We start from the raw sequence: 27,172 nt of genomic DNA, 5'->3' as shown, positions 1-27,172 counted from the left end.
GCCCTGCCAATCTATTTGGCTGCAGTAGTGTTTGTATAACACCAGAGACAAGCATGCAGCTAATGTTAGCAATCATGTCAGAACTACCTGATCTGCTGCATGCTTGTTCAGAGTCTATGGCTTAAAAGTATTAAAGGATCAGCCAGCAGGACAGCCAGGCAATAAATACAGCAGCCTCCATATCCCTTTCCTTTCAGCTGTCCTTTAAACAATGCTCATTGCCTGGCTCTCCTGCTGATCCACTGCCTCCAATACCTTTAGTCATAGACCCAGAACAAGCATGCAGATCAGATGTTTGGCTTAAAGGGACACTTAAGCTAGCTAAAAAAAGTGCGTTTTACTCACCTGGGGCTTTCACCGGCCCCTTACAGCTGTCCGGTGCCCACGCAGTCTCGCTCCGATCCTCCTGTCCCTGCCAGTGGCTACTTCCGTTTTTGGCGAAAGGCGCCGACAGGCTGGGAACGCGAGTGATTCTTCGCGTTCCTGGCAGCAATAGCAGTATAGAGGGCGCTATTGCGGGCAGGAACGCGAAGAATCACTCGCGTTGCCAGGCCTGTTGGCGCCTGTTGCCGAAACCGGAAGTAGCCGCCGGTGGGGACAGGAGGATCGTAGCGAGACTGCGTGGGCACCAAACAGCTGCTGGGGGCTGGTGGAAGCCCCAGGTGAGTAAAACTCATTTTTTTTAGCTAGCCTTTAGTGACCCTTTAAGTTTCAGCTCAGTTGTTCTTTAAATTTGCTTGTGTCAGTAGTGGGGAGCAGGAACAGTTAAAACTTTGATATAAATGGTCTGTGTCTGACCAGTTGTAAGCTTAAAGTGCGTGGCCAGTTCTCACACTTTTCTTCTGGCGGACTCAATGTGCCAGAGCTGCAGCCACTAGGACGCGCTCTTTTGGCAATAGCATTGTTAGGGAGTCTGGCCCAAGGTTTCCTACTGAATAGGTGCTGGCTTAATGAACAGGAAGAGCCGAGATTCAAACCCTGGTGTCCTATATCAGAGGCAGAGCCCTTAACCAGTTGACTATTCTGGATTCGGGTTTCATTAAGGCTAGCAAAGGTTGTCTGACTCGGAGAACATGAATGGGATTTAAATAGACAACAGTGATTCTTGCCAGGTTGCCTTTACCAAAATCTCAAAAGCTATGGACTCCTCTCGTTCTCCATGCACACACAGCATCCGTCCCTAGGCTAGTAGACGTCAACAAGCTTGGTGCTTACCATAAAACTCGTCCATAAGAACAATAAAAAAAGAGCATTTAGATAGTCTTGAAGACAATCAATAGTACAGCACTGTCAAACCTACCCCTGCAGGTGAGATGCCGAAGATCGGAACTCACTGGTAATAGGCGAAAGTGTATATCTTAGGATCTGCTCCTTTGCATGAAAGTCAGCATACAAAAGGCCATCAAAGCTGGCAAAAAAAGGTCTGTCAACACCGTGTAAAAGGAAGGCTGATCAAAGTGTGGAATAAAGAACATCTTAAAGAGGCTGAGAAGCCTTCAGCCCGAGCCGAGCCACCGTTTTCCTAGCTGCTGCGAGCCTGGAGTGACTGGTGCTCGCTGCTACTCCCGCTCCTCCACCATTGTAATAACTCATGCAAATGTGAGCACTCCAGAGACAAAGAGAGGTCAAGTAAATGGCCCAGGGATTCATGTCGACAAACAATATTAGATGTAAAATGTGTACCTTTGACAGAAGTATTAATATAGAGCTTTTGATTTTTTTTTTACCCCCCCTTCTTTCTCTATGCATGAAAACTGCAAACTAGTAATTATAGAACGGCGGAGGAAAATTAAGTTTTGAACCAAAGGCAAAGATCGCTGATGGGAAGGCAGAAAAAAAAGCGAGAGAGAGAGCGAAAAAAAGAAATCGCCAACCCAATTAGCCGCTTATGAAGAATCAAAATTCAGAACGTTTGCTCTTCCATTTCACTCAACAAGGCCGTGATTGACTGTGCTTAGATCTGTACAGTAAGGCAGATAAATCGCCTCGCCACTTGCACGTGGCGCTTAATCATTTGTAATAGCCATATTTGCTTTGACACATAATTTGGTGTATTAAGCCATTTTTCTTGCTCGGTAGCAATCTACTTGGCCTTCGCTTTATAAAACATGTAAGAGTTGCCTTTAAATACATTTCCATGCTGATGTATGAGCGTTCTACTGTTTGTTTTATTTCGGCTGCGTACCACGGAAAGAAAATTCATGTATATGTATTTTTTGGGGAGGGAGAAGGGTGGAATTTTTGGATTTTTATATTTTTTTCACTTTTTTTTTGTCATTCGCCATTGAGATGTAATATTGGAAGGAAATGGGAAAAAAAAGACTAATATAACTCTCTCTGCTTTGTTTTTCCTCTGTTTTCTCTTCTTTGCGCACACAGCTACTCCATGCATAAAGGCAATCAGCCCAAGCGAAGGTTGGACCACTGGTGGAGCTACGGTCATCATTATCGGAGATAATTTCTTTGATGGGTTACAAGTTGTATTTGGAACCATGTTGGTGTGGAGCGAGGTGAGGACTTTGGACGGAGTCGGCTTTGAACTGTAGTCAGTTTCCGCCCAACCCCACAAAGTGTCAATACTCAATTGACATGCAGTATTAAGTGGGTTTATTTCAAAACTCCCCTTCCGTAAGTTCCCCTGTGAATTCGTAAGTGGCTACAAGGTTGGAGAGTGGGAGAAAATACTGCCAAGTAGCATCTAGGCCTCCTAGTGGCTTTCTTAAATAGGCCTTCGAGCTCAATTTGACCAATTAGTGTTCAAAAAAAAAAAAAAAAAGGAACTCTAGCAGGCGTTTGCGGCCATACGGAGACAATTTTCATATAAATCGTGCCCTGTGGGCTTTCCTGCAAACTAAATGCAGGGGTCACTTGTAGATGTTTTCCCTATCAAATCTTTACCAGCAATTCAGTCGATGTATAGCATCTCTGGTGCAGGCTATGCTAGTAGCTCTATCGCTTTATATGTACATCTACCACTATATCATATTGTGATTTTGCGCTATGAAATGTAGCCATGATGCTGTTTATGATAGTAATGTTTTTTTCTTTCGTGTTTTGTAATACTCTCAGCTGATTACCCCCCACGCTATCCGAGTCCAGACCCCACCACGACACATTCCAGGCGTTGTTGAAGTGACACTTTCCTACAAGTCGAAGCAGTTCTGTAAAGGTGCCCCAGGCCGATTCGTTTACACTGGTGAGTTTTCATTTTACTCATTTCTATAGACCAGGTCAAAGCCTTAGTATTGATATTTATCTACCCTGAATGGGCCAGTACATCTGACAGTCCTAGGTAGTTTTTTATTAAAAGTGCAACGTATTACGGAGTAGAGTTTGCCATCCCTAGACATAATCTTGTTTCCAGTTCACCATTTTGAAGATGTCCATCTTGTTATTTTAGCCATCTCAAGCTAAATGGGGCTTAGGCCCGGGCCACACGGGCACTAAAAATCGGACAGTTAGCGGATCGTAACGGAACGGTTCCAAACGGATGCCAACGGATCCATTGTTAACCTATGGATCCGTTCACATTAGTCCATTTGACCAGATAATTTCTGCACAATCTGCTGGACGAACAGCAAGTTTGGACCTGCAGTCATTTTTCTGGATTGACGGATGGGTCGAAATTGACCGCATGCTAACGGAACGGAGCTTGGGAGATGGAAAACTGAAGACTTTACACGGATCAGTTTTCCATCTGTGCCAGTGTGAACCGAGCCTTACTGTGAACACCCTGCAGTGTCTTTTTAAAATGAATTCCATGAAATGTCATTGGACTAGGACTAAAAAAGAAATACGATGTGTAATTTATACCCATTCCTGTGAATTGTTTATGTGGTCGTAAAAAATATTTTTTCGTGTGCTTTTTATTGGTGTTTTCCATAAAATCTTAAAAAAAATGTTTGAAATCAAAATGACTGTTTTTAGGATTGTTTGAAATGTTAGCTTGAATGAGGCACAGGACATCGGAATAATTTGTTACAAAATGTTATTGCATATTCTGGTTGAACCTAAAGAGAAGAAAACTCAATACTTGTGGGCAAGTATGTACTGTATGTTCCATGGTCTCTTGCACATTAGAACGAGTGGTTGGATGGAGTCTACATACACACAAAGACCCTGGGCGCCTACCAGTACCTGTATATGTGATGAGACATGCTAAAGAAAGAGAGTTACACAAAGAGGTGTCTAAAGTATAAAAAAATCATGAAGCTATTAAATCCTCTTAAACAGAGAGATTTATCTCCTATAAAGAGTACACTAGCAGGCTTTACTTGCACAACATCTTTTGCCTCACTATAAAAAACACTTTATCAGGTGTGTAGGAAATCCTTTTGAGCCTAATCTATGTGAAGGCAACCTCAGTTTGACATACTTTAGAAGACCTCAGGCTCAGCAGGACTTTTTGCACACATGATGTAGTGGTACTTGTCAATAAACGCGTAGTGTCAAAGTCCATTATTGCACCCCATTTGGGGGAGTAAGTCTCCCTGTTTATGAGGTTTTTATACCTTTTAATATTTTTTTTTCGCCTTTTGGGTGCCTGTTCATTTTTGCATGTAGCATCCGTTCTGGTTGTGATCCTGATACAAGCATAGAAGCCTATATGTGGCAGTAACTCATAGGAAGTGCCCTTTCTGAGTGGTCCATGGTGGGCCAGAAAGGGAGCTTCAACTCCAAAACTTTTTACTGCCCAAAGTTTTTTTAATTTCCTTATTTTGTTTACACCTTAAGTCCAGCTCTCCTGACTTATCACTGCTCCCTCATTTGGGGGTTGAGCTTCGTTTGCATTTGAGCTGGATCTCCAATGGCCAGCCGGAACACATAGTGCAATATCTGCTCCAGTAGTCCATTGGAGGTGTTTGGAGCTAGATGCGTTTCTACCATAAGCTTCTGGGGGAAACACATCCACTTGTATGAAAATCTTATGCAGGTCCAAACTTTGCAATACGCTGACCAGAACGGATCCAATGGATGACATGATCCATAGATATCTGCATTCTTCCCCCCAAAAAGTCAGCTTTGCATTTTGATTTGCACCGAGTCTTACTTTTTATAGGGAGTCTGAAGCGAATTTAAAAAACAAAAACAAAAAAAAAACAGATACTGTGAAAGGGAAGGCTCTGGGTCCTGCAGGGCCTTCCTGTTCCCCTCACGGTCCCTGCGTTCCAGCACTGGATCCCCCGTTAGCAGTCTCCGACCGATGGGTCAGAGACTGCTCTCTGCCGCTGCGGGAGGCTTCGGCAGTAATCGAGAGCCTGAGTGCTCCCTAAGTTGGGTCGCTTTGTACTGCACCTGCGCAGAGCAGCCCATCTTCAGAAGCACTCAGCTCGTGAAGACTGCCGAAGCCTCTCTTGGCGGGAGATTTGAATGGAGGATCCAGTGAAGGAATGCAGGGACCATGAGAGGAGGAACGGGAAGGCTCATTAGGACCAGTTTTTCTTTTTTAAAATCACTTCAGATTCACTTTACCAGTATTTCATGGGCAACCCAACTTGTACTTTCCGTCACCCCGCCCTTCAATAACAACAGGCAGGAAAGAGCAATCACCCAGGGCAACCAAGTTCCCATCTATGTAGTCTTTCTTAGGAAAATCTTTGCTGTCGTTCTTCAGCCTGTGAGGAGCAGCTTCTCGCACGCCCACCTTGTTTTCATTATAGAGGCATCATTTTACAGCCCATTCTCCTGGCGTGATGAATTTGCTGTGCTAAAGTGAAAGGAAGCGGTATTTGCATGGAGTAATACACGTCCATGTAAGTGCTGTGACCTGTGGATTTCAGGGAAGAATAATGTGAGGAGGGAATGTTGTTCTGCAGGCATCTGGTTCCTATCAGCGCATATTGTGTTCCCAGCCTCAATAACATTTAACCTTCTCGGTGTGAGCTGCAGCGTTGGGCAACCAGACCTCCAGATAATGAACCAAGAAAGAGAGCAGCGCGATAACCAGTCGCTTTATAAAGTGCTTAAATCTGAAGTGTTCGGTAAATAGAGGCCCCAGAAATAAGGTCCTCCTTTTATTTGTAGAGCTCCTTACAGTAACCAGGACTGACGGCGCAGTTGACGGTCCCCGGCTACGGCGCTCGGCGGGGCCTGCTCCCTTTCAACAATTATAAAGATACAATTACCTTGGGAGAATGTGGCAGTTCAGTTGATTAGCACGGTGAATTAAAAGAGTGAGTCACAAATGACATGTCCGGCTATTTTCCACCGGCCCTTTGTATTCCCAGCGCACCTCACCCCGTTGTAAGGAGGTCAAAATTTAGAGAGAGAGAGATAACCGCTCTCAAGCAGCTCGCACTTAAGAAAAGAATTAACAGTCATCCTGTATGTAATTGCCAGTTAATGGTATATTGCCTTCTCCAGGCACCAAATAACCAGCAATATACTGGCGCTAAGTAACGTTTTATCAATCTGTCAGTTTTTACAGTTTACCGGATGGGGTATATTTTATATCTTTCTTTCTTTTTTTTTCTTCCCCATTCCTATATGTAGGATGGGAGAGACTTATTAATGCTGTAAATTATTTAATTAAAATGGACCATTACCTTAATTATGTACTGCGTTGCAATTAGGAGTAGTAGGATTATTGTTGCTATTATGGTTGCTATCGTTTACATTCCGTAAAGGGTCATAAATACTGAAGAGGTCATGCCAAGCGCCACAGCCCACAGCCACCAATCCTATCCCAACCTGCCTGCCTCCTCAGCGAAGGAGACGTTTTGATTGGTTGAACGTGCGGAGACATTCTCTGGTTATGTGCTTGTTATAAGCTTTTGTTACTGTGTGGTCTTTTTGTTGCATTGTTTTTGTATTGATTTTTTGATGATATGCACAGTGCTTGGAGGATTTATATCTGTTGCCAAATGAGCTTGCAATCAGTTTGGTATGTTTTTTTAGAGTGTATGAGGCAGGCCAAGCTGCCTTGTTGCCTTGGCGTGGTTTATTGCTTGCACCATGGATGTGCCTGTAATTTCACCCTCATTTTTAGGCCTCAAAGTAGCAGCCCTATGGAAGTAGACAGGATTATGTTTTGAGACCACAATGCCCTGTCCTCTCTAGAGTGGTCCCCCCCCAACACACACCCCTCCAGAGTCTCTCCCATTCACAGCCACCACCTTTCTTGAGTATGCACTAATGTTTGAATGACCAGAATACTCACATCGTATACAGAGATCATCAGGGAAGATGTGCTGATCCTGGCTGCAGCGTCTCTGTGCTCTGGGTCCCCAACAAACACTACCATTGGTTGATCCTGTGATATGTGATGTCAGTTCCTGCAAGGGAATTCTGGGAGCTTCAAGTTGCACAGCCAGCACTGAGTTCCTGCATATCTCTGCATGTCAGTAATGATCATACACACTCACCCCCTTCCCCATCCCACAGTTTCGCCAACAATATTGGCACATTTGTAGGCTGGGAGGAAAAAGATTATTTTTTTTTTACTCCCATCTAGATGCTACTTTTCGGCACAGGCCCGCTATTATCTAATAGTAAATATAGCCCAAATGCTAACTGCAGCTATCCAGAAATACCATACAGCCTGAACATACAACCTTTTCCCTTATGAATAAAGTTGCCAAACATCACAACCTTATTATACTTCTTTTCTGCACTTTTGTGTGATTTGTATGCTACCAGATTACCACAAGTGAGGCCGTAATCTGCTTTGGCACAGCAACATCAGTGATTACTCATCGTTCGTAGAATGGACCAGATGAGGGCCATTGTCTGTAGTCCTGTGAAACCGGAGATGTGAGCCAAATCTGTAATACTTATCATCGAGGCTGACTGCTAAAGACTGCATGACTTAGCTCTCATAAGACGTTCCTAGAATAGGCTTTTACTGCCATGTTTGCTTCATGCAGTTTTTGGGAAAAATCTACGGGGCAAAGGGAAACTGATAACCTTATTGTACTTCATAGAGGTTCTCCAGCAATGTTTTCAGTATGGGGGTGGACCGCCCCATGCTTGGAACAAACCATTAGTCACACATTGGGGGGATTTTCTGCCTTCCCTTACAGATTTCAGTATCACACACACAAAGGGAGGATTTGTTTATATCTGGCCACAGAAGTGTTGGCAGGGAGCAGATTTTTCTCTGGATCTGTTAAGGTTTATTCAGGTCATGATATATCAACTAATATCGGGCAGCAGGGTGGCGTAGTGGATAGCACTCTCCCCTTGCTGGTTCGATTCCCAGCCATGGCACTACCTGCATGAAGTGTGTATGTTCACCCCATGTTTGTGTGTGTTTCCTCCAGGCTCTATGGTTTCCTCCGACACCCCAAAAACATACAGATAAGTTAATTGACTTCTCCCTAAAATTGGCCCTAGATTATGATACACTGCACAATACATACATAGACATATGACTATGGCAGGGATTAGATTGTGAGCCCCTCTGAGGGACAGTTCAGTGGCAAGACAAGTGACACTCTGTACAGCTCTGTGGAAGATGTTGGCGCTATATAAATACTAAATAATAATAACTAACCCCCTGTTTGTGTTTTTGAAGATGTTTCATCACTCCCACTTAAAGAAGTTGCTCATTCAGAGTGAGGAAAGGTCTTTTACAGCACAAAAAGTTGTCCACAGCCCCTAATCGTCAGTCTAAATAGTGCCATAATCTCTCCAGAAATAACAATGCTTTTCTGGTGATTAAGCCAATTTACCACCTTTACACACGTGTAAGTGTGTTTATATACATAACCTTAGCTCGTTTCTATGGAGATTTATAGGCTATGTATGTTAATATACATAACCCTTGTTCGTTGCTATGGAGATTTATAGGATGTAGTAACATTGTTCCATGGCGAAGGTGCATCTGTTGCTGGTAGCAACCAATAAAGATTCCACATGCATACTCTAAGATGCTCTGTAAAGTAGTAGCTGTATCCGGGTTGCTATAGGCAATGGATGATTTCCTGGAGCCGCAGGCACGTTGTCTGCTTCCTGTTCTGCTTGCCGTACCCGTGTTAGAGGCCGGGGCTGCTTCTGTGTACAGCCCCCATGTTTCCTCTAGCCATTATAGCCTTTACATGACAGGGTGTAATTTTCTCAGCAGCTGTCAGCCCCAATAGTCAGTCTTTAGTCCTAATCCAATTATATCTGGAGTCTCCTTCTGAGGTAATGATAAAGTCCTCAAAGGAGAACTTTCCAGGAAGACCAAGCCAGATTAACAACGCCTAACAAAAAAGCCAAACCTCAGCTAATCGTCTCGTATATCACTGGTAGCCTCTGCAGAGTGTTACCTGCTGCAAGAGGAACCATAACGAAATATAACAAGATACAGTCAATTATTCAGGATAGCCACTTTTATGGTCATTTTCCTGGTTTCAGCATCAGAAAAACTTCCCATCTGTATATATTGCTGTATATTTTATGTGACCCCGCCCTCCCAGTGATGCTTAGCCTGGGCCGTTTAATATGCATAATCCCCTCCCCCTTCGAGGCCAGGTATGTTTTCTATCGGCTTTAAAACTCTCAGTAAACAAACATTCCACAGAGATCACCTGCCAGGACTGCAAAGCTGAAGTTCTGGACACAGACAGATGGTGGGATGATGGGCTGGCTGTACCAGCTGCTGCCTAGTTAGGGAGCACCCACTTTCCTGTCGTTAATGGATCCTGTGTCGCATGGCTGACTTTCCAGATAACCTTCCTCTGTGACAGCTGCATTAAATATGAGCATTGTAAAGTATTGATAGTCATGTCTAGGAGAAGGCATGGAGAAGCATGTGATCAGTTTGGTCAGGTGATAGATATGCAAGTCTCTGATTTGCTAGCCATGATCATGTGCTAAAACAGGATGTGATGACAGCCAATCAGAGCTTTGCAAATCTGTCAGCTGATCAAACAAATCACATGCTTCTCCTTGAGTTCTCCTAGACATAATGACCATCACTACTGTTCCCTGTTCATCCTTATTAATAAAATATGGGGATACCTTTATGAATTAGTACTTTAGAGTGGACCTGAACTCTTGCACAGGGCAGAGGGAAAACAGTAAGAAATACACTCTGTATGTATTCAGAGAGTTTAGCCTGTCTAATTCCTCATCACCTGTGACTAATCACAACTGTAATTTGATCTCTCAGCTGTGTCAGCTGGCTGCCTCGTTAGAGCAGTCAATTTGTAAACACAGGATGTTAACCCTATGTCTGCTTCCAGGAAAACGGGAAGTAGACACCCTGCGGATTTGTATCAGCTGTAACAAAGCTGTAACCTTTTTCTTTATAGGTTATTATGCTGTTGCTTATCAGAGCAGAGAGGAAGTCCTCAGTTCAGGTCCGCTTTAAATAGATTTTGGAATTTTAAGGTGTTTTTCAAATGGTGCCTTGCTTAGCAGATTGCTCTTTAGCCTGTAGTATTTAATACGCTGGTACTTAGTGTTGCTTTTCTGTTTTCTTTTTTGCTGTTTGTAGAAGCCAGCCGCATTCCATCTCTTGCAACGTCGGCATTTGGTTCCCGGCCTGTAACACATGACACAGTTTAGCTCTCATTCCACTTGAGAAACATGAGAGGTGACCAGTTTAACGATCTTTTGTGTGCATTCAAATGCGATTCTATCAATGACACCGTTCCACAAGCTTGGAGTCAATAGCCCTTCCCATCACAGCCAAGACAAACTGGCTGTCTCATAGGTCAGCGCTGTTTAAACAAATAACGTGTATTCCCCCAGCAAACGGCGACTAATTACCTCCTACAAATAATACTATTTTTATTCCATCATAATTCACAGCTCCTTCAGTGCTTCTCTGTGAACAACTCCTTCTGTTTGTCTGCAGGAAACTGTTGCCGAACTGAAAGTCTTAAGGGGCCCATACACTTAACGATTTTCCCGCCGAAATACAGCAGATTCGATCACTGTGATCGAATCTGCTGTGAAATCGTTGCGCAAACGCTGACCGATTTAGCTCGATCGGCGGTCACTCACTATCCAACGGAGCAAAATGGATCCGGCGATGCCCCCTCACAATAAGCAATCCACAATCCATCTTATGGCCGGCGGGTATGCACAACGGGCATGAATGGAAGGTCCAGTGATTGCGGTAGTTTATGCAGCGTCGTCGAGGATCTGAAAGATCCGATCTTTGTCATAGCGCATCATATTGCGTAATCAAGTGCCTGTACCCACGTTGTGAGATCGCAGAAATGAACGCTCGAAAAATCCCTAGTTGTCTAAAAAAAAATGTCGGAAAAATTGTGTAGTAGGTATGGGCCTTTAAGCAGGCAATACCCTTGCAGGAGCATTTCCTCCCACCATTCCGCATTTGCAATCGAATTTTCCACGCACACAATTTTTTGCATTCATTGTTTTTTTTTTTCTGATGTGGCGGAAAATACAATTGTGAGCCAATGTGTGCTGGGGGAAAACACAGAAATCTGTGCATTTTAAAATTGCAGTGAAAAATACGAACGCTAACAATGTGCGCTTTCTGAGTGGGGCTATTGACTTCAATGTCCGTCACAGCCGTGTGTGTTTCGCTATCTGCAGGAAAGTGTGCACGATTCCGGCAAGTGTGTTCCCTGCCTCAGGACCCATTCACACTTACCACGGCGAGTCATGTAGCGGTTCCCCCCCCCTCATCGCAGTGACCATTAAAGTCAATGCGACATAACACCCTGCCTGTGAAGTAATGTGATGTGACAGAAGAGCGTTGGGCCTCTGGATTTTCCACTCTCCGCTCTGACTGGCCATTTGCGTTCCGGCCCCATCGTGGACTGAGCCTTACAGTATCCCTGAAGCTACCCTTATCCCATGCACTATTCTCGATACTAAACATTACCCTTGCACTAACTCTAACCATAGCCCTTAGTCTAGCCCTCATGGTAAGCATAACTGAAACTAACTCAATCTGTACACTTACCCCCAAGATAACCTAAAATCATTTTAGAAAGGTCCCACTTACCTCATTGGATGATGGGAGTACTGGCAACAAAAGGCGTGGCTCTCCAATAAGACTTCACAGCTCCAAGTTACTTACCTGTTGTATACTTATATTGGATCCTTTAGTGTACTGCTTAAGGGCTCTGCCTTTGACATGGGAGACCACGGTGTGAATCTTGGCTTGGGTGAGTACCTATTCAGAAAGGAGTATTTAGGCAAGACTCCCTAACACTGCAGGGTGGCCTCTTGAGCGCGCCCTTCGTTGCAGCTCTTGAACACTTTGAGTCCAACAGGAGAAAAGGGCTAAACAAAATGTTAGGATTGTTATTATTATGATTACCAGCCACAAGCCCTTTTTAGAACCTCTTGGACCACAGTTCTTTGCTATGATGCCTTGGTGGCTCTAACTGCTGTATAATTGTTGTCCTCCCCGGTCTGTCTCATTACTTGTGTCCTACAACCTTCTTTGTTGTCCTGCTGACCAGTCTGCAGCTGCTCTGGGATGTCAGTCTATTGGCATCATCCCATTGATCACACTGACAATAGCATGCATGACTCGTCTGCATGAAATATTAAATAAAGCAGTGCCCTTTGTCGGACGGCCTTTTAACCAACCACTACAGAAAGCGCTGTGGGACAACTTAAGATCCCCAGGACTCTGTACTTAGCCCTAACCTTTTAATATCATGCACATATGGAAAGCATAGATCTATATTCGATGAGGAATAATGTGTAGACAATATTACTCGCCGCACAAACTCTGCTTCTCAAAGACGAGTAGTTTTTATTTTACTCTGCGGTTATTTTTTTGTCCTTGTTTCCCCTCTTTGTCCGCCTGGAAAGGAGGTCTGAGGAATAAGACGTAGCATTGGCAGTATTGTACCAGCAGACTATTTGTCCTAATCAGTGACACACATTTACTAGAATTGCTTAAAATGAACTATACCTCATATAGAAATCGCACATTTACAGCCGCCCATTCATCATCAGAAAATTGAGGGCCGGTTTTCAGATCCTCCGGCGGGGGACGTAGCATGCATCAAAATGTTAAAAAATGATTGGTGAGCGGGAACTGTCTGCCATTTATCAAGGAAAGGAAACATTATTTGCTAATTTTCCAAGCCAGCCTGTGACAGGGTGCTTCGTCTTCGGACCCGCGGTGACCAACATCGCCTCTCTGTTATTAGTACAAGTCAAGCGCTTTTTGGCTGTTGCTAACAAGACACATTTGTCTATCATACGTTTATTATCATTATTATTTTTTTCCTGTGTTGCCGGGCGGGTGGCAGAGGCCCAGGATCTCTCCGTTTTCATGATAGAAGGTTGTCTTGTGGTTTATTTTCGACGCTGCCGTAACTTTTCCCGGGGAGTCAAGGTGACGGTATCGACTGTGCTGTCCCAAAACTGACACAATATAGCAGTGAGCGGGCAGTCATTTGTCTTATAAAAAAAAAAAAAAAGGACAAAGAGGTCATCTGTGCTTCAATCAATAAAAGGTTCAGATTTTTGTTTTGGATCAGATGTCTATATAGCATTTCCTAAAGAATTAGCAAAGTTTGATGCGTGTGTAGTTGTAGACCTGTTTTATTTAATTTTTTGTTTTAAATGAGCAAAAGGGGAAACAAGTTCAGTTTTGGCAAGCAGTCAGGTTTCAGGTTGTAGTGTTTAATTTGAATTGAAAGTTGGAATGTGGTCGTCATTAACCTCTTTATGGTTGTTTGGCTACTCTAAATTACCAGCTTGGTGTTCAGTGAAGGTTAGAGCTTCCCATAGTTGTCCATATTGTCCCGTTGGATACATTCCAGTTGGATGTACAAGTTCATAGTTCTTTCTTGCTCTGTCCCTTCAGCACTCCTGATCCAAAGCCAAAATCCCACCCTAGACAGGTGTTGTGTATTCAGCTCCTGCTGCACAAAGTCCTTTGTTTCTGCTGTACCCCCACCCCACTCCATAAGAATGAACAATACTGCTTGGCAGTGCTGGACGAATATGTTCCATTTAACATGATGGAGTCACAGAGGACCACTATCTTAGACATGTTGTTGGGTTTTAATGCCTTAGAGAGTAAGACATATGCAGGTAATGAATGGCCAATACAGCTGGTCTGAATGTTGGTTTTAGGTCAGGACTAAATGGTGAGGGAATAGGTACAACATCTCTGGAATCGTTTGAGGGCCACGACCGCTCTTATATCTCTGTCTCACTACTGTTTTTTCCTAAACAACCACTGGTGTCATTTTGTGATCACTAAAACGCCACCAAAATTGACTGCTATTGTTCATGACCTCTTGTGTGTCCTCATATTGTCCCCAACCTCCTTTTGACACCAGAGCAAGTTGAAAGCTGCCCAGCGTGTCTGTGCAGTGGCCATTCTTAAAATTGTCGGCCACAATGATCAACAATTCTGTTATTCAGCGCCTTTTTGGCCATTTTGGAGGCTCTCAAGGGCCAGTTTTTAGCCCGTTGCTGTAGAATTTGTTTACTTTTTCCCCCCTAGTTTATTTACCAACCTCTTCTACCTGCGTATCAGCGGATACCATTCACAAAGCTCTGCTGGGATCAAGGGCCATTAGCTGGGCAGGAATTTCTGAGCCCGTAGACCGTTGTTCTCCCAAGTCAAGCATGGTACACACATCCTGTTTTGATTTTCCAATTTTACCACCTCTACGTACCATGAGGGTGAACATATTTTCAATACTGTGATCAGATTGTGCAGGTAAAGCTGAATTCAGGTTGGGGAACCTCACTGCAACGCCTCCCCACATACAAGGTTCCCCGATCCATCTTACTACCCACGGGAACAACTGACGTCACCTGACAGTGCGAATGGGAGGTCAAGCGATTGCGGTACTTTGCGTAGGAGTCGCGGGGATGATCTGTCGTGACAGTCATTATCCCCGCCAATCACCCTACGTGTAATTGCATGCCTGTATCCACGTCATGAGATCATGCAAACAATTGCTCGTCACTCAAAAAAAAATTCCAATTTCCAAATTTGTTATAAAAATTGCATAGTGGGTATGGGCCTTAAAGGACATCCGAGGTGAAAATAAACTGATGAGATAAACAATTTTTCCTGTTTCATTGTCTCTGCTCAATGACACCTTTATTGAAGTATGCCAGAGCTCAAATCTATGAACTATTGACCCTTTTTATCGCTTTCTTGCTCTCAAAAGCCATTTACTGACAGGAAAGTGTTTTGTGGCTGTAATTCCTTATCAGTGAGGGTAACGCTATAGTCTAACCCAGACCCGACCCAGACAGAAACTGTCACTTGCATTTCTGATGTTTAACTCTTTCAGGCAGAGAAAGGGGAAAAAAATGAACGCAGCCTAGGTATTTGTGTGCTTGGCACTGTACATACAAATGTCTATCTCATCATGTCACATGTCACCTTGGGTATCCTTTAAGCTGTCATACCACATGGAAGTGGTCAAGTTGGCCAATCAAAATGTGTGTACCAGGCTTTAGGGGCTGTATTTTGGACACGCAGCGATCCATCAATGCACATTGCACCAAAATAAATCGTCATATCATGCAACAGCAAAAAAGGTGGTGATTATATGGCATCTGGATCATTTTCGAGAATGCCTGTCGTTCATTTGCTTCTGAAATCCAGAAATCACACTGTCTGTCCCTTTGAGGCCACTGCCAGCTATTGACTTGTTATCCATTTGTAAAAGATGCATGGAAATTGCACTGTGAAAAAGGTATGACGTGACACCTGTCACCCCGGGCTTGGACATTGTAGCAGACAGCAGGGAACGGCTTTATTGTTTGCTGTGTTCCAGCTGTTTTCTCAGCCGCCTTGTTCACGGCGTTCTGGCCACCGCCGCTCCAACAGATGTAGTTCAGTAACACCTGGAGTGCTGAAGGCCATGGCTTCTTGTTAGGGACCGGGTAACTGTACACCAGGCCCCTCTGTTATGGTAGTCAATGAAAGCTTGTTGTTGTTGCATTTATTATGCTTAAATCTAGGATTTTCTTTCCCCTTTTTTCCCTGCTGTAGCCGGTCTCTTTGTAAAGGGAGCGGTAGAAGTGTGCGAGGAGGCAGAGGGCCAGATCCTCACGCGGAAATGTGTAAATCTGGGTATTGAGAGCTTTATAGAACGGTGAAAAATACAGAGAACGGTTCATTGACAACAGCTAATCGGGATTTAGATTATTGTTACGTGGTTATTGTATTTGTAGAGTCTGCTTTTATACAAAATAAGTTATTTATTTACCATGGTTATATATATATATATATATATATATATATATATATATATATATATATATATATATATATATATATTCATTTAGCATATTTTATTCCACTGTGCGCTCTTTGTTAGCTGCTCTCCATTCTTTAAAGAGACTCTGTAACAACATTTTCAGCCTTATTTCCTCTATCCTATAAGTTTCTATACCTGTTCCAATGTGGTCTGTCTTACTGCAGCCTTTCCTAGTTGCACAGTGGCTGTATTATCTCTGTTATATAGTCTAATCTTCTTTCCTTTGTCAGCTTTGTCGGCTCAGGCAGGAATGTGCTGCTCTGCTGTGATAGGTAGAAGTTATACACACCCTCTCCACGCCCCCTGCAGGTTCTGTGTGAGTCACAGACTGAACTCCTTTCAGCCTATCACAAACTGGTTAGCAGCCATGTAGTTTGTTTGTAAACACTGCCTAAAACTGGCAATTACAAGCCAGGATTGCAGCAGAGAGTGGCAGAAACAGCACAGAGGGGCCCAGGAGAAAATAAGGAATAGAATGGTATGCTTTTTATTGTAAGAATTTTAGTGTGCAGATTCTCTTTAATTAAAGTGGACCTGAACTCTTGCACAGGACAGAAGAAAAACATAGAGAAATGCACACTGTATGTATTTAGAGATTTTAGCCTGTCTAATTCCCCATCATATGTGACTAATTACAAGTTGTAATTTGATCTCTCAGCTGTGTCAGCTGACTGCCACGGCTGCAGTCTCATTCGTAAATACAGGATGTTAATATGTCTGCTTCCATGAAAGCAGGAAGTAGACACTGCAGATTTATTCCAGGATTTGTACCAGCTGTAACAAAGAAATGCTTTTCTTTAAAGGTTTTTTTATGCTCTTGCTCATCTTTTAGAACCGAGAGGATGTTCTGTATTCAGGTACACCTTAAAGGGAACCTGAAGCGAGAAGGAGATGGAGGCTGCCATATTTATTTCCTTCTAAACAGTACCAGTTGCATGGCAGTCCTGCTGATCTATTTGGCTGCAGTAGTGTCTGCATAAACAAACAAACACACACAGAACACTTATATCGCACTTTTTTCCTGGCGGACTCAAAGCGCCAGAGCTGCAGCCACTAGGACGCGCTCTATAGGCAGTAGCAGTGTTAGGGAGACTGGCCCAAGGTCTCCTACTGAATAGGTGCTGGCTTACTGAACAGGCCGAGCTGAGATTCAAACCCTAGTTGTCTGTGTCAGAGGCAGAGCCCTTAACCATTACTCCATTCAGCCACTGCATAACACCAGAAACAAGCATGCAGCTAATCTTGTCAGAGTTGACAATGTCATAAACCTCTGATCTGCTGCATGCTTTTTCAGGGTATATGTCTAAAAGCATAAGAGGCAGAGGATCAGCAGGACAGCCAGGCAATGTGCATTGCTTAAAAGGAAATAAATGTGTCAGCCTCCATACCCCCAGTTGTCGCCTGTGACAATATATACATGCATGAAGCATATACGTCAGTGAATGCACACTTGAAGACTGTGAACGGTCATCTGGGGCTGTGTCCCCTACCTACTGACAGGCCCTAGGGATAGCAATGCTTAGGAGAACTCGCGGAGAAGCATGTGATCAGCTGATGGATTTGTAAGATTCTGATTTGCCTGTGATGACTTCCTGGTGTAACGCATGATCATCATGATCGGCAAATCAGAGCCTTGCAAATGTATCAGCTGATCAAACTGGTCACATGCTTCTCCGTGAGTTCCCCTAAGCATTGCCATCCCTAGTGACGGCCTTGGTGGTGTACGACTCTGGTGGTATCCTACGCACATATCACATGTTCTCCATCTGCTGCATACTGAGGCTTTCTGAGCTGTGTGTGTTTGGTGCGAGGTGTAGTCTAACACAAGCATCTGTCTGTGCTATAATATTACATCTTGCCAAGAGGCACTGCCTCCCCTCAGAAGTGGCTGCAACCGATAGGCCGTTTTATGACTGGCTCTTCCATACCTGCGGGGCTGGGATTGGTAGATTTGTCCGGCGCTACAATAAGCCAGCAACAAGCATCTTGTGTCTGCAGAGTAAGCATGATTGTCTGAGTGCAATCCAATAGCCGCCGGCCAGGAAGCGATCTGCTCTGACTGGAAACTCAGCTTTTTTTTTTTCTATGTGTGCGGTTAGCATCATGGTCACATTTCTATAGCTCAGGGATTGCCCCCTTCAGTGTTATGTACATCTCTGCCAGACACTGACAGGTTGCCGCAGTAACAACTGTCTGAGCTGTTTCATGGCAGCCAGTTAGACTGGGAAGCTGTCAGCCATTCTCCAGCCTGTGCAGATGTTAAGGTAGCTGCTCAAATAGCTTTAAAGGGAACCTAAAGCAAAAGGGATAAAGAGGCTGACCTAGTTATTTCCTTTTAAAAAATACATATTGCCTGACTGTCCTGATGATCCTCCGCCTCTAATACGTTTAGTCATAGACCCTGAACAAGCATGCAGCAGATCAGGTGCTCTGATTGAAATTTGGCTGGATTAGCCGCATGCTTGTTTTCTGGTGATTCAGACACTACTGCAGCCAAAGAGCTTAGCAGGACAGCCAGGCAACTGGTATTGCTTAAAGAGACTCTGAAGTGAGTTAAAATCCATGTTTTTAACTTTTATTTATGTTAAGCACTATAGCTAGTGCTAAAACGCCGCATCCCAGTGGCAAAACGAGGGTTTTATACCCCCGAAATCCTCTGGGCTAATTGCGGGGAGCGAGAAGTGAGAGGAGAGTGAGGTGAAGAGGTCATTATTGGGGAAAAGCAGCTTGTTGTGCTGTGTGAGGAGTCTGAGTGAGGAGGGGGGAGGCAGGAGAGCAGCATTGGGGAAAAGCAGCTTGTTGTGCTGTGTGAGGAGTCTGACAGTGAGTGAGGAAATGGGAGGCAGGAGAGCAGCAGTGGGGAAAAGCAGCTTGTTGTGCTGTGTGAGGAGTCTGACAGTGAGTGAGGAGATGGGAGGCAGGAGAGCAGCAGTGGGAAAAAGCAGCTTGTTGTGCTGTGTAAGGAGTCTGGCAGTGAGTGAGTAGGGGGGAGGCAGGAGAGCAGTATTGGGGAAAAGCAGCTTGTTGTGCTGTGTGAGGAGTCTGGCAGTGAGTGAGGAGATGGGAGGCAGGAGAGCAGCAGTGGGGAAAAGCAGCTTGTTGTGCTGTGTGAGGAGTCTGGCAGTGAGTGAGGAGGGGTGAGGCAGGAGAGCAGCAGTGTTTCATTTGACATTTGTCACAGACTCACAGCCAGCCAGTGTGCTATTGTGTTGAGCTGCAGCATGTCATGTGAGAACATCAAATGAAGCAGAGTCAATTGTTGTGTGCTGTGCGATCATTCCAAATTGCGGGGGGGGGGGGGGGGGGGCGGCATCATTACACATTTGCCTCAGGCAACAAAAAGTCTAGAACCGGCCCTGGCTGTAGTTTGCTCTTTTTTTCCTCCCCAGGCATATGTCTAGCAATTCTTGATAAACTCTTAGTGTGTTTATACTATGCGAGTTTATGTTTTTACTGCTACAGGCGTGTAAAGCACCGAATGCTGCGATCCTCAGATCTAGGCCTCAAAGCCCTGGCTGTCTATACTATCTGTTTTGTGCTAATGGGTGAATGATGTCTCCAGTCAGTTTTATAGAGGTGTTTTCATGCCTGAGCTGTTTATCTTTATTGTTTTGTGTTTTTTTCCTCTTCTGTCAGCTATTGATTAGGCTATTGGTGAGATCTGATACTGAGCTGATACAGAGGATGGTAAGTGAATGCATGGACTGCTGTACTGGTTGTCTTTAGGCAGTCTGAGTATTGTTCTTACTATCCTCTATCCTCTCTGTATGTTATACTACTGTGCGCTAACAAGGTCCACCAGGCGTATTCTATATTACTCTTTACATACTTTATACTGTCTCCACATGGCGTATTTCACAGTATTTATGCATGGTGTAGGTGGGAGATCCTGTCTGTGTTCCCTGTGGAAACTTTAATGTGTGCAATTGTCCTTTCTCTAGTTATCTTTATTTAAAACGGGATGGTCAGCCACAAAATCAAATTCCATTTAACCACTGCTCTGTGTTTATTATGCAGTGCAAGCTTTCCAATCTAATCAGAAATGTTGCTGTAATAAATCCTATCTCAGTCAGCCTGGCTCTATTTTGTACATTGTGGAGGAGAAGGAATCTTGTCCTCTCCCCACCCACATTCCTGCTCCTCTCTGATTGGCTGAGGGCAGTTCAGTGTGAAGCTGCTGAAATCTGATCTTTGCTGTGCTCACGTGTTTAAAAAGCAAGCTAGATATGGAAGTGCTGTTTCTAAGAGGAAAAAAAAAAGAGTAAGGGAGGAAATGACATCAGGATTGGCTTCAGTCAGAATAAGCCAAAATGGAAAATGCCCGGAACAGTTGTCTCTATTTACTACATAAAATTCACTGAAAGCAAAACGTGGACAGTACAATACATATGTTATGTAATCTACTTATATACAGTATGTGCTTTTTTTTCTCGTGGGTTAGTATGGCTGTCCCTGCTGCTTTAATAGGACACTGGTTTCTAAAGGCAGCTCAGTTGGCTGATGGTGTAATGGTTAAGGGCTCTGCCTCTGACACAGGAGACCAGGGTTCGAATCTCGGCTCTGCCTGTTCAGTAAGCCAGCACTAATTCAGTAGGAGACCTTTGGCAAGTCTCCCTTACACTGCTACTGCCAATAGAGCGCGCCCTAGTGGCTGCTGCTCTGCTCTGGCGCTTTGAGTCCGCAAGGAGAAAAGCGCAATATAAATGTTATTTGTCTTGCCTTGTCTCAATACTTTCTCTTACTCTTCATTCACTATGAGGTGGAACAGTGTAGGAAACATACGTGTGGAACTTAAAGTAATTTTAACACAAGCCAATGTTCATTACCAGACATAAGAGTAAACGAGGCATAACCGAGGATGGACTTACCAAGGCCACCAGAAACAAGAGTAAATGAGGCATAACAGAGACTGTAGGATGGACTTTTCAGGGCCAGTGTAGGGAAACCGTAGCAGAAATAGTGTTTGTCCAGAGCAAACTTCAGGCTGCTGGTTTCTTATAAAAAATTTAGACCTGATAGGTTGCCCTGGGCATCTGACTTCATTACTTCTGCTCCAGTTCTCTTTCAGAAATTAGCCCCTATCTCTCGTATTGCACAAGTTCCTTGTTGGACAATGTGGTTAGCTCATAAATAGCTGAAGGACATGATGACAGTCAATCAAATTTCAGATAAGCCATTAAGTGTAGTCTTCATGGACCCCAGAATCACAAATTGGGGGAAGTATACTAACATTAATGACCAACACAGGTTGCTCCATTTTGAAATAATCTGATCTCAAAAAAAGTGTCTACCAGCACCCCCCCCCCCCCCCATTTTTTTTTATTCCGCAAACAAATGAAAATGTAGACTCTCAGGCGTAGGAAGCACCAAAGCACCACAGCAAAATAGAAAAATAAGGGTGATATAAGTGAAGAGGCTAGAGTTGAGGTTCTTAAAGCCTTAATAATAACATTATTGGCAAAAACACTTTGTCCTCCTAAGCACAAATGAATTAAAGGATACCCGAGGTGACATGTGACATGATGAGATACACATGTGTATGTACAGTGCCAAGCACGCAAATAACTATGCTGTGTTCCTTTTTTTCTTTCTCTGCCTGTAAGAGTTAAATATCAGGTATTTAAGTGGCTGACTCAGTCCCCTTTTATCTCTTTCTTGCTCTCAGAAGCCATTTTCTGCTAGGAAAATGTTTTATAGTTGGAATTTCTTTGCAGTGAGGATCACTTCCTGTCTGAGTCAGGACTGAGTCAGCAGCCACTTACATACCTGAAATTTAACTCTTTCAGGCAGAGAAACAAAAAAAGGAACACAGCATCGTTATTTGTGTGCTAGGCACTGTACATACACATGTCTATCTCATGTCACATGTCACTTTGGGTATCCTTTAAGATGAAATGGGGTCCTAGGCAAGATGGCAGTTGATTTGGTCGGGGCTAGCATCCACCAGGCCCCTAGATTCTCTCAAGGCCCTAGGCAAATGCCTAGGTTTGCCTTGTGGATGATCCACCTCTGGTCCTAAGGTGTGGTAGAAAATTCACGCAAACATGGACAGAACATCGTGCCTTGGCATTAGTCTGTTTAGCAAGGAAAAAACGAAAGAGACGCCAGTGCAAAATGCAACAGTTCGGCCATCAAAAAATATAGGGTATTGTGGTTTCCTATATTTATCCTCCTGTTTTTACATAGAGGGTGGGAAAGGTCAAATTCCGGCTGAAAGACTTTATACGATGTGGTCAAGGTTGCTCCATTGGTGAACTTCCCTTGATTGGAGGTTTATTGAAGGAACCTTCCATGAAATTTGCCTGGTCTCTTGACATCGTCTTTACTGGACAGGATTACACCGTGATAATACAGGTATCCTTTGAAGAATACACAGAGGCATTACAAGCAATTCATAATTTTCCCTCGATGTTCTGTGTCAGGCGAAGCACAATGGGATCAAATCCTCTTTTACATCTCTCGCACTAAATAGGTTGTAATAGCCTGTAGGTTGTAGACTTAGCAAGTCAAGGATATTAGTCCTGCTTCAACAAGCAAGGCTTGCCCGCCCGATGACTGATGCCTTCGCCCCCTCCACGCCTTTTGTGTTTTCCTATGCGGCGCGGCGCGCCCGGCTTAGCCCGATGCGTCCTGTGATTGAAATTCATTGCCAAATTTATTGAGAAATTAATGAGAAAAGGTGCGAAGTATTGACTTTGAGAGGAAAACACAACTCATCTTGAATGAGGAGGAAAATGCAGCAATAATTTAGCTGCTATTGATTTTGCCCTGTCCATGTATTGATCCTCATTTTACAATATTAATTTGCACCTGCGATCAGCTGCAAAGGGAACTGATTTCATTTCTGGGGCCGTGTTAATGTACAAAGCATTAGAAGCGGCGGAGTAGGCGAGGAGCCCCCCCAGCCCGTCGCCCACCATCTTGGATATCGCTCCTTCATCCCCCTGCCGGGGTCTGTGCACTTGTTACCGAAATAGACTAAAAATTAATTTCTTTTTTTTTTTTCGGTCGGACAAAATATTAAAGCGGGTTCTTTGTGAAATGTATACGGCTCCTTAGCCCCGTAGGCTGTATTTCATCCGCCAGCGCGAGGAACGATCAGCAACGTGAGATTCGGACGGCGTCTCATCATCAGGCCCGCATTGGTTCAAAGTTCATGAAATTTCTATGAGCATTGATCTAAACGCATTGATTTTTTTTTCCTCAGCAGATCTTTGAAATTTTAATTTCCCAAGCATGTGAATTTCTCATAGATGAAATGTACTAGCTACAGACAGTGGATGATAAAGTGGACGGGTTAGCATTATTTTCCAAGCCTCCTTTTTTTATTCTTTGTAAAAGACAAGGGGGGGGGGGGGGTGCAAAAAAGGCATTTTGTGGAAGAGTACACCCTGCCAAAATAGACAAGGAACGTGTTGCACAATCTTTGTCTTCAACAGCATGGTGTCCTCAAACGTATTTTTGATTTTCCACATACAGGACAAAAGTAGGTGCACACCAGCAATCTGCCTGAAAACAATGGTATACTCTTTCAAGTGGTGCAATATCTGGTTTAACAAAGATCCATAACATAGTACTCAAGAGAAGGCATAGAATTCAGGCCCACTTGTATAGTAAAGCTTCCATACATTAATCATCATCTTTATAAAAAATTGGCAGCATAATATAAACAAAACAATACTTCTCGAGTCTAGTAGATAACTGGTGCAGCAATTGGTGATGAAGCTTACAAGAGGTACGGAGGCTGGTTGGTCGACGATCGTTTCGGTCTTGACAAAGCCCTTATAGAGGGGCGAAACGATCGTCGACTAACCAGCCTCCGCGCCTCTTGTATGCTTTATTACTAATTGCTGACTGTACCAGTTATCTACTGGACTCGATAAGTATTGTTTATATTGCCAATTTTTTATGAAGATGATGATTAAAGTTTGGAAGTTTTACTACATAAGCAAGTTGCTCCTGGATTCTATGCCTTCTACTGAGTACTATATTTTTGATTTTGTTGGAAAAAACAAAATGCTATTAAAAATGATCTTTTCATTCTGGTTTGCAACATGTTACAGCTTTTTAAAGTGGACCTGAAGTCTTGCACAGAACAGAAGGAAAACCGAGAGAAATCCACCCTATATGTATTTAGAGAGTTTAGGCTGTCTAATTTCCCTTCATCTGTGACTAATCACCACTGTAATTTGATCTCTCAGCTGTGTCAGCTCAGGAATCTCGACAGTCCTCGGCTGAGCAGCTAATATGTAAACCCTATGTCTGTTTCCATGAAAGCAGGAAGTAGACACACTGCAGATTTATTGCAGGATTTGTATCCGCTGTAACAAAGAAATGCTTTTCTTTAAAGGTTATTATGCTGTTGCTTATCTTGTAGAGCAGAGAGGAAGTTCTGAGTTCAGGTCCGCTTCAACTCTTATCAGGAAGCTCAGATTTAACTTATTTGCAGCCATGGCAACAGAACAGTTCTTGGTGTACATTTTTTTTTTTGGTATACAGAATGCCTCCAGATTCTCATCTTCTCTGCTTGAGTAATTTGTGGTGTTGTTTTGACATCTCCAGTCAGTCAGCAATTACAGCAGGTTGACATTTCTGTTTAGCATTTTATCTTAACTATTTGTTATGCTGCTTGTGATTTTTATTTACAGGTCAAAAACTAGGTAAGAAGGTAAAACAATGTTTGCTAAACACCTCGCAATGCTTTGCTATGAGTTAAGGGATTTTTGCGTCCTCTTAATAAGCCTTGGTATACAACACTGCAGTCTTTTGCCACTGAAAATGGCTTGTCCATTTGATCTTACGTTCTTCAGCCACTTCCTGTTCCTGTCAATCATATAAATGCAGCGCAATGTGTGTGCAGCAGCTGATAAGTCTTTATTACTTTTGATTGGTCAGCTACCCAGCAAAGACTTGAGCGGTTGTTTGCGGATTGGCCTGTAGCAGCTAAACTAGTGATAAGGTAAAGTAGGTGTGGTCTGTAGTGGATGCTGGGGCCAAGCTGGTGATAAGGTAATGTGGGCGTGGTCTATGATGGGTGTTACAAGCTGAGCTGGTGGTAAGGTAGGTGTGGTCTGTAGTGGGTGTTGAAGCCAAGGAGGTGATAAGGTAATAGGGGCGTGGTCTGTAGTGGGTGTTACAAGCTGAGCTGGTGGTAAGGTAAGTGTGATCTGTAGTGGGTGTTAAAGCTGAGGAGGTGATAAGGTAATGGGGGCGTGGTCTATGGTGGGTGTTACAAGCTGAGCTGGTGGTAAGGTAGGTGTGATCTGTAGTGGGTGTTAAAGCCAAGGAGGTGATAAGGTAATGTGGGTGTGGTCTATGGTGGGTGTTACAAGCTGAGCTGGTGGTAAGGTAGGTGTGGTCTGTAGTGGATGTCAAAGCCGAGGTTGTGATAACGTAATGGGGGCGTGGTCTGTAGTGGGTGTTGAAGCGGAGGTGGTGATAATATATAAGGTGTATTCCATGGTGATTGCAGGAGGTCAGGTGATGATAGAGTAGACTCAGTCACCCCCACCTGCATTCCTACTCCTGACTTTATAGCATTGGCAGACACTGTAAACATTACCCTGGTCCTGGTAGGGCTTCTGGTACAAATTCCCCTTTCTGTGCATACAAAAAGATAACCCATTTGATGTGATGCAATGCAGTGGTGCCGGGCTGTCATCATTCAACTGCTTTATCTTCTAAACTACACTTTTTGTTTGTTTTTACTCCCTGCTGTCATGGTAGCAGACATAGGGTTAACATCCCGTATTTACGAATTAGCTGCTCTGCCGAGGCTGACAGCTGACACAGCCAAGAGATCAAATTACAATTGTTAATAGTCACAGATGAGTCGGAAATTAGACTGGTTAAACTCTCTAAATACATACAGGGTGCATTTCTCTGTTTTCCTTCTGTCCTGTGCAAGAGTTCTGGTCCGCATTAAGATCTACTCTTCCAATCAAACGCCTAGTTTCCTTTGACTCCTACAGGCTTGTCTTAATACAACTCATTCCCTCCTTTTTTTTTCCCTCTCGTTTTTTTTTTATTTGTAAAAGCAATTTGTGACATCGAGCCGCTCAGGAGCATCCAGGGGGATAAAGAGAGGCATTCTTTAGCAGACAATGATTTGAACACAGCAGTATTTAACACCTGGTCAACTTCACCTACTTACTTATCAGTAGGACATTTAATAACCACTAGGTGATATAATTGCTATTGACATCTGTCCCCCCTTCGGATTGTGCTGCTTAATGCGTAAACGACTTGTCAGCAAATAGCACTTTGTCACTGAAATCACGAACACCCTCTAGAGGAATGTCCCCGAATTGAGCAATTTAATTTTACCTTATTTAATTTTTACACATTACGACCAGTCAGGGTGGTGGCCTCCGCGCTCGCGGGAAGGATGATCAAGAAGACAAAAATAAACGAAAAATCTTATTTAACAGCCCTTCCAATTGTTTTTGTTTTTGTTTCTTCGCTTCTTCCATTGACGCTCTTTTGTTGTGTCCATTAAAGAAAGAGAAGTGCAGATGCTGTTATTATGTAGTTACGCTGCTAATGTGAAAAACTACCTCATTACCAGGATCTGTTTGTAACTAGAAAATGACTGCATTATGACAAATGCATGATTGGGAAGTTCCAGGAAGATGATCATTATTGAAATGAAACTAGAACTGGCTTAATGGGCGCAACCAGCAGCTGGAAGAGAGCAAATGAATGCCTTCCTGTTATTATTATGGTAGGCAGTCCCCCCCCCCCCCCTCCTCTGTCAAGAGGAAAATGTGTGTCAGTCTCAGATTCCTTGTATCTCTGCCTCTCCCGCTGCACGTTGGCTGGAACAATGGCATGTCCGTGCTAAAAGCAGCGCACTTCCTGTTCTATGGGTTTTCCTTCTGTGCTTCCAGCCCAGGACTTAAAGGGAAATGCCGTTTTCGATAAAGTCCAAGTTCAATTTCTTTTCGTAATTTTTTTTAAACTTAAAGCCTTCCTCCCACCTCCCCTCTCCCCCCCCCCAAAAAAAA

At 43.6% G+C, this 27,172-nt stretch overlaps 1 protein-coding gene across 13 annotated transcripts in view; it reads left to right on the top strand.

Moving 5' to 3' along the window:
• EBF3 (EBF transcription factor 3) overlaps positions 1–27,172 on the top strand; it is a 253,024-nt gene that overhangs the window by 175,906 nt on the left and 49,946 nt on the right. For all 13 annotated transcript variants that reach the window (XM_068257658.1, XM_068257651.1, XM_068257656.1 and 10 more), the window contains exons 9-10: positions 2,380–2,510; positions 3,070–3,196. In XM_068257658.1, the coding sequence (XP_068113759.1) occupies positions 2,380–2,510; positions 3,070–3,196 (258 nt within the window). The remainder of the gene's footprint in view (positions 1–2,379; positions 2,511–3,069; positions 3,197–27,172) is intronic.

Source organism: Hyperolius riggenbachi, chromosome 10, assembly GCF_040937935.1.
Source record: "Hyperolius riggenbachi isolate aHypRig1 chromosome 10, aHypRig1.pri, whole genome shotgun sequence".
NCBI classification, from domain to species: Eukaryota; Metazoa; Chordata; class Amphibia; order Anura; family Hyperoliidae; genus Hyperolius; species Hyperolius riggenbachi.
The sequence above is the reverse complement of the archived record's forward strand: the minus strand, read 5'-3'. Positions and strand labels throughout refer to the sequence as shown.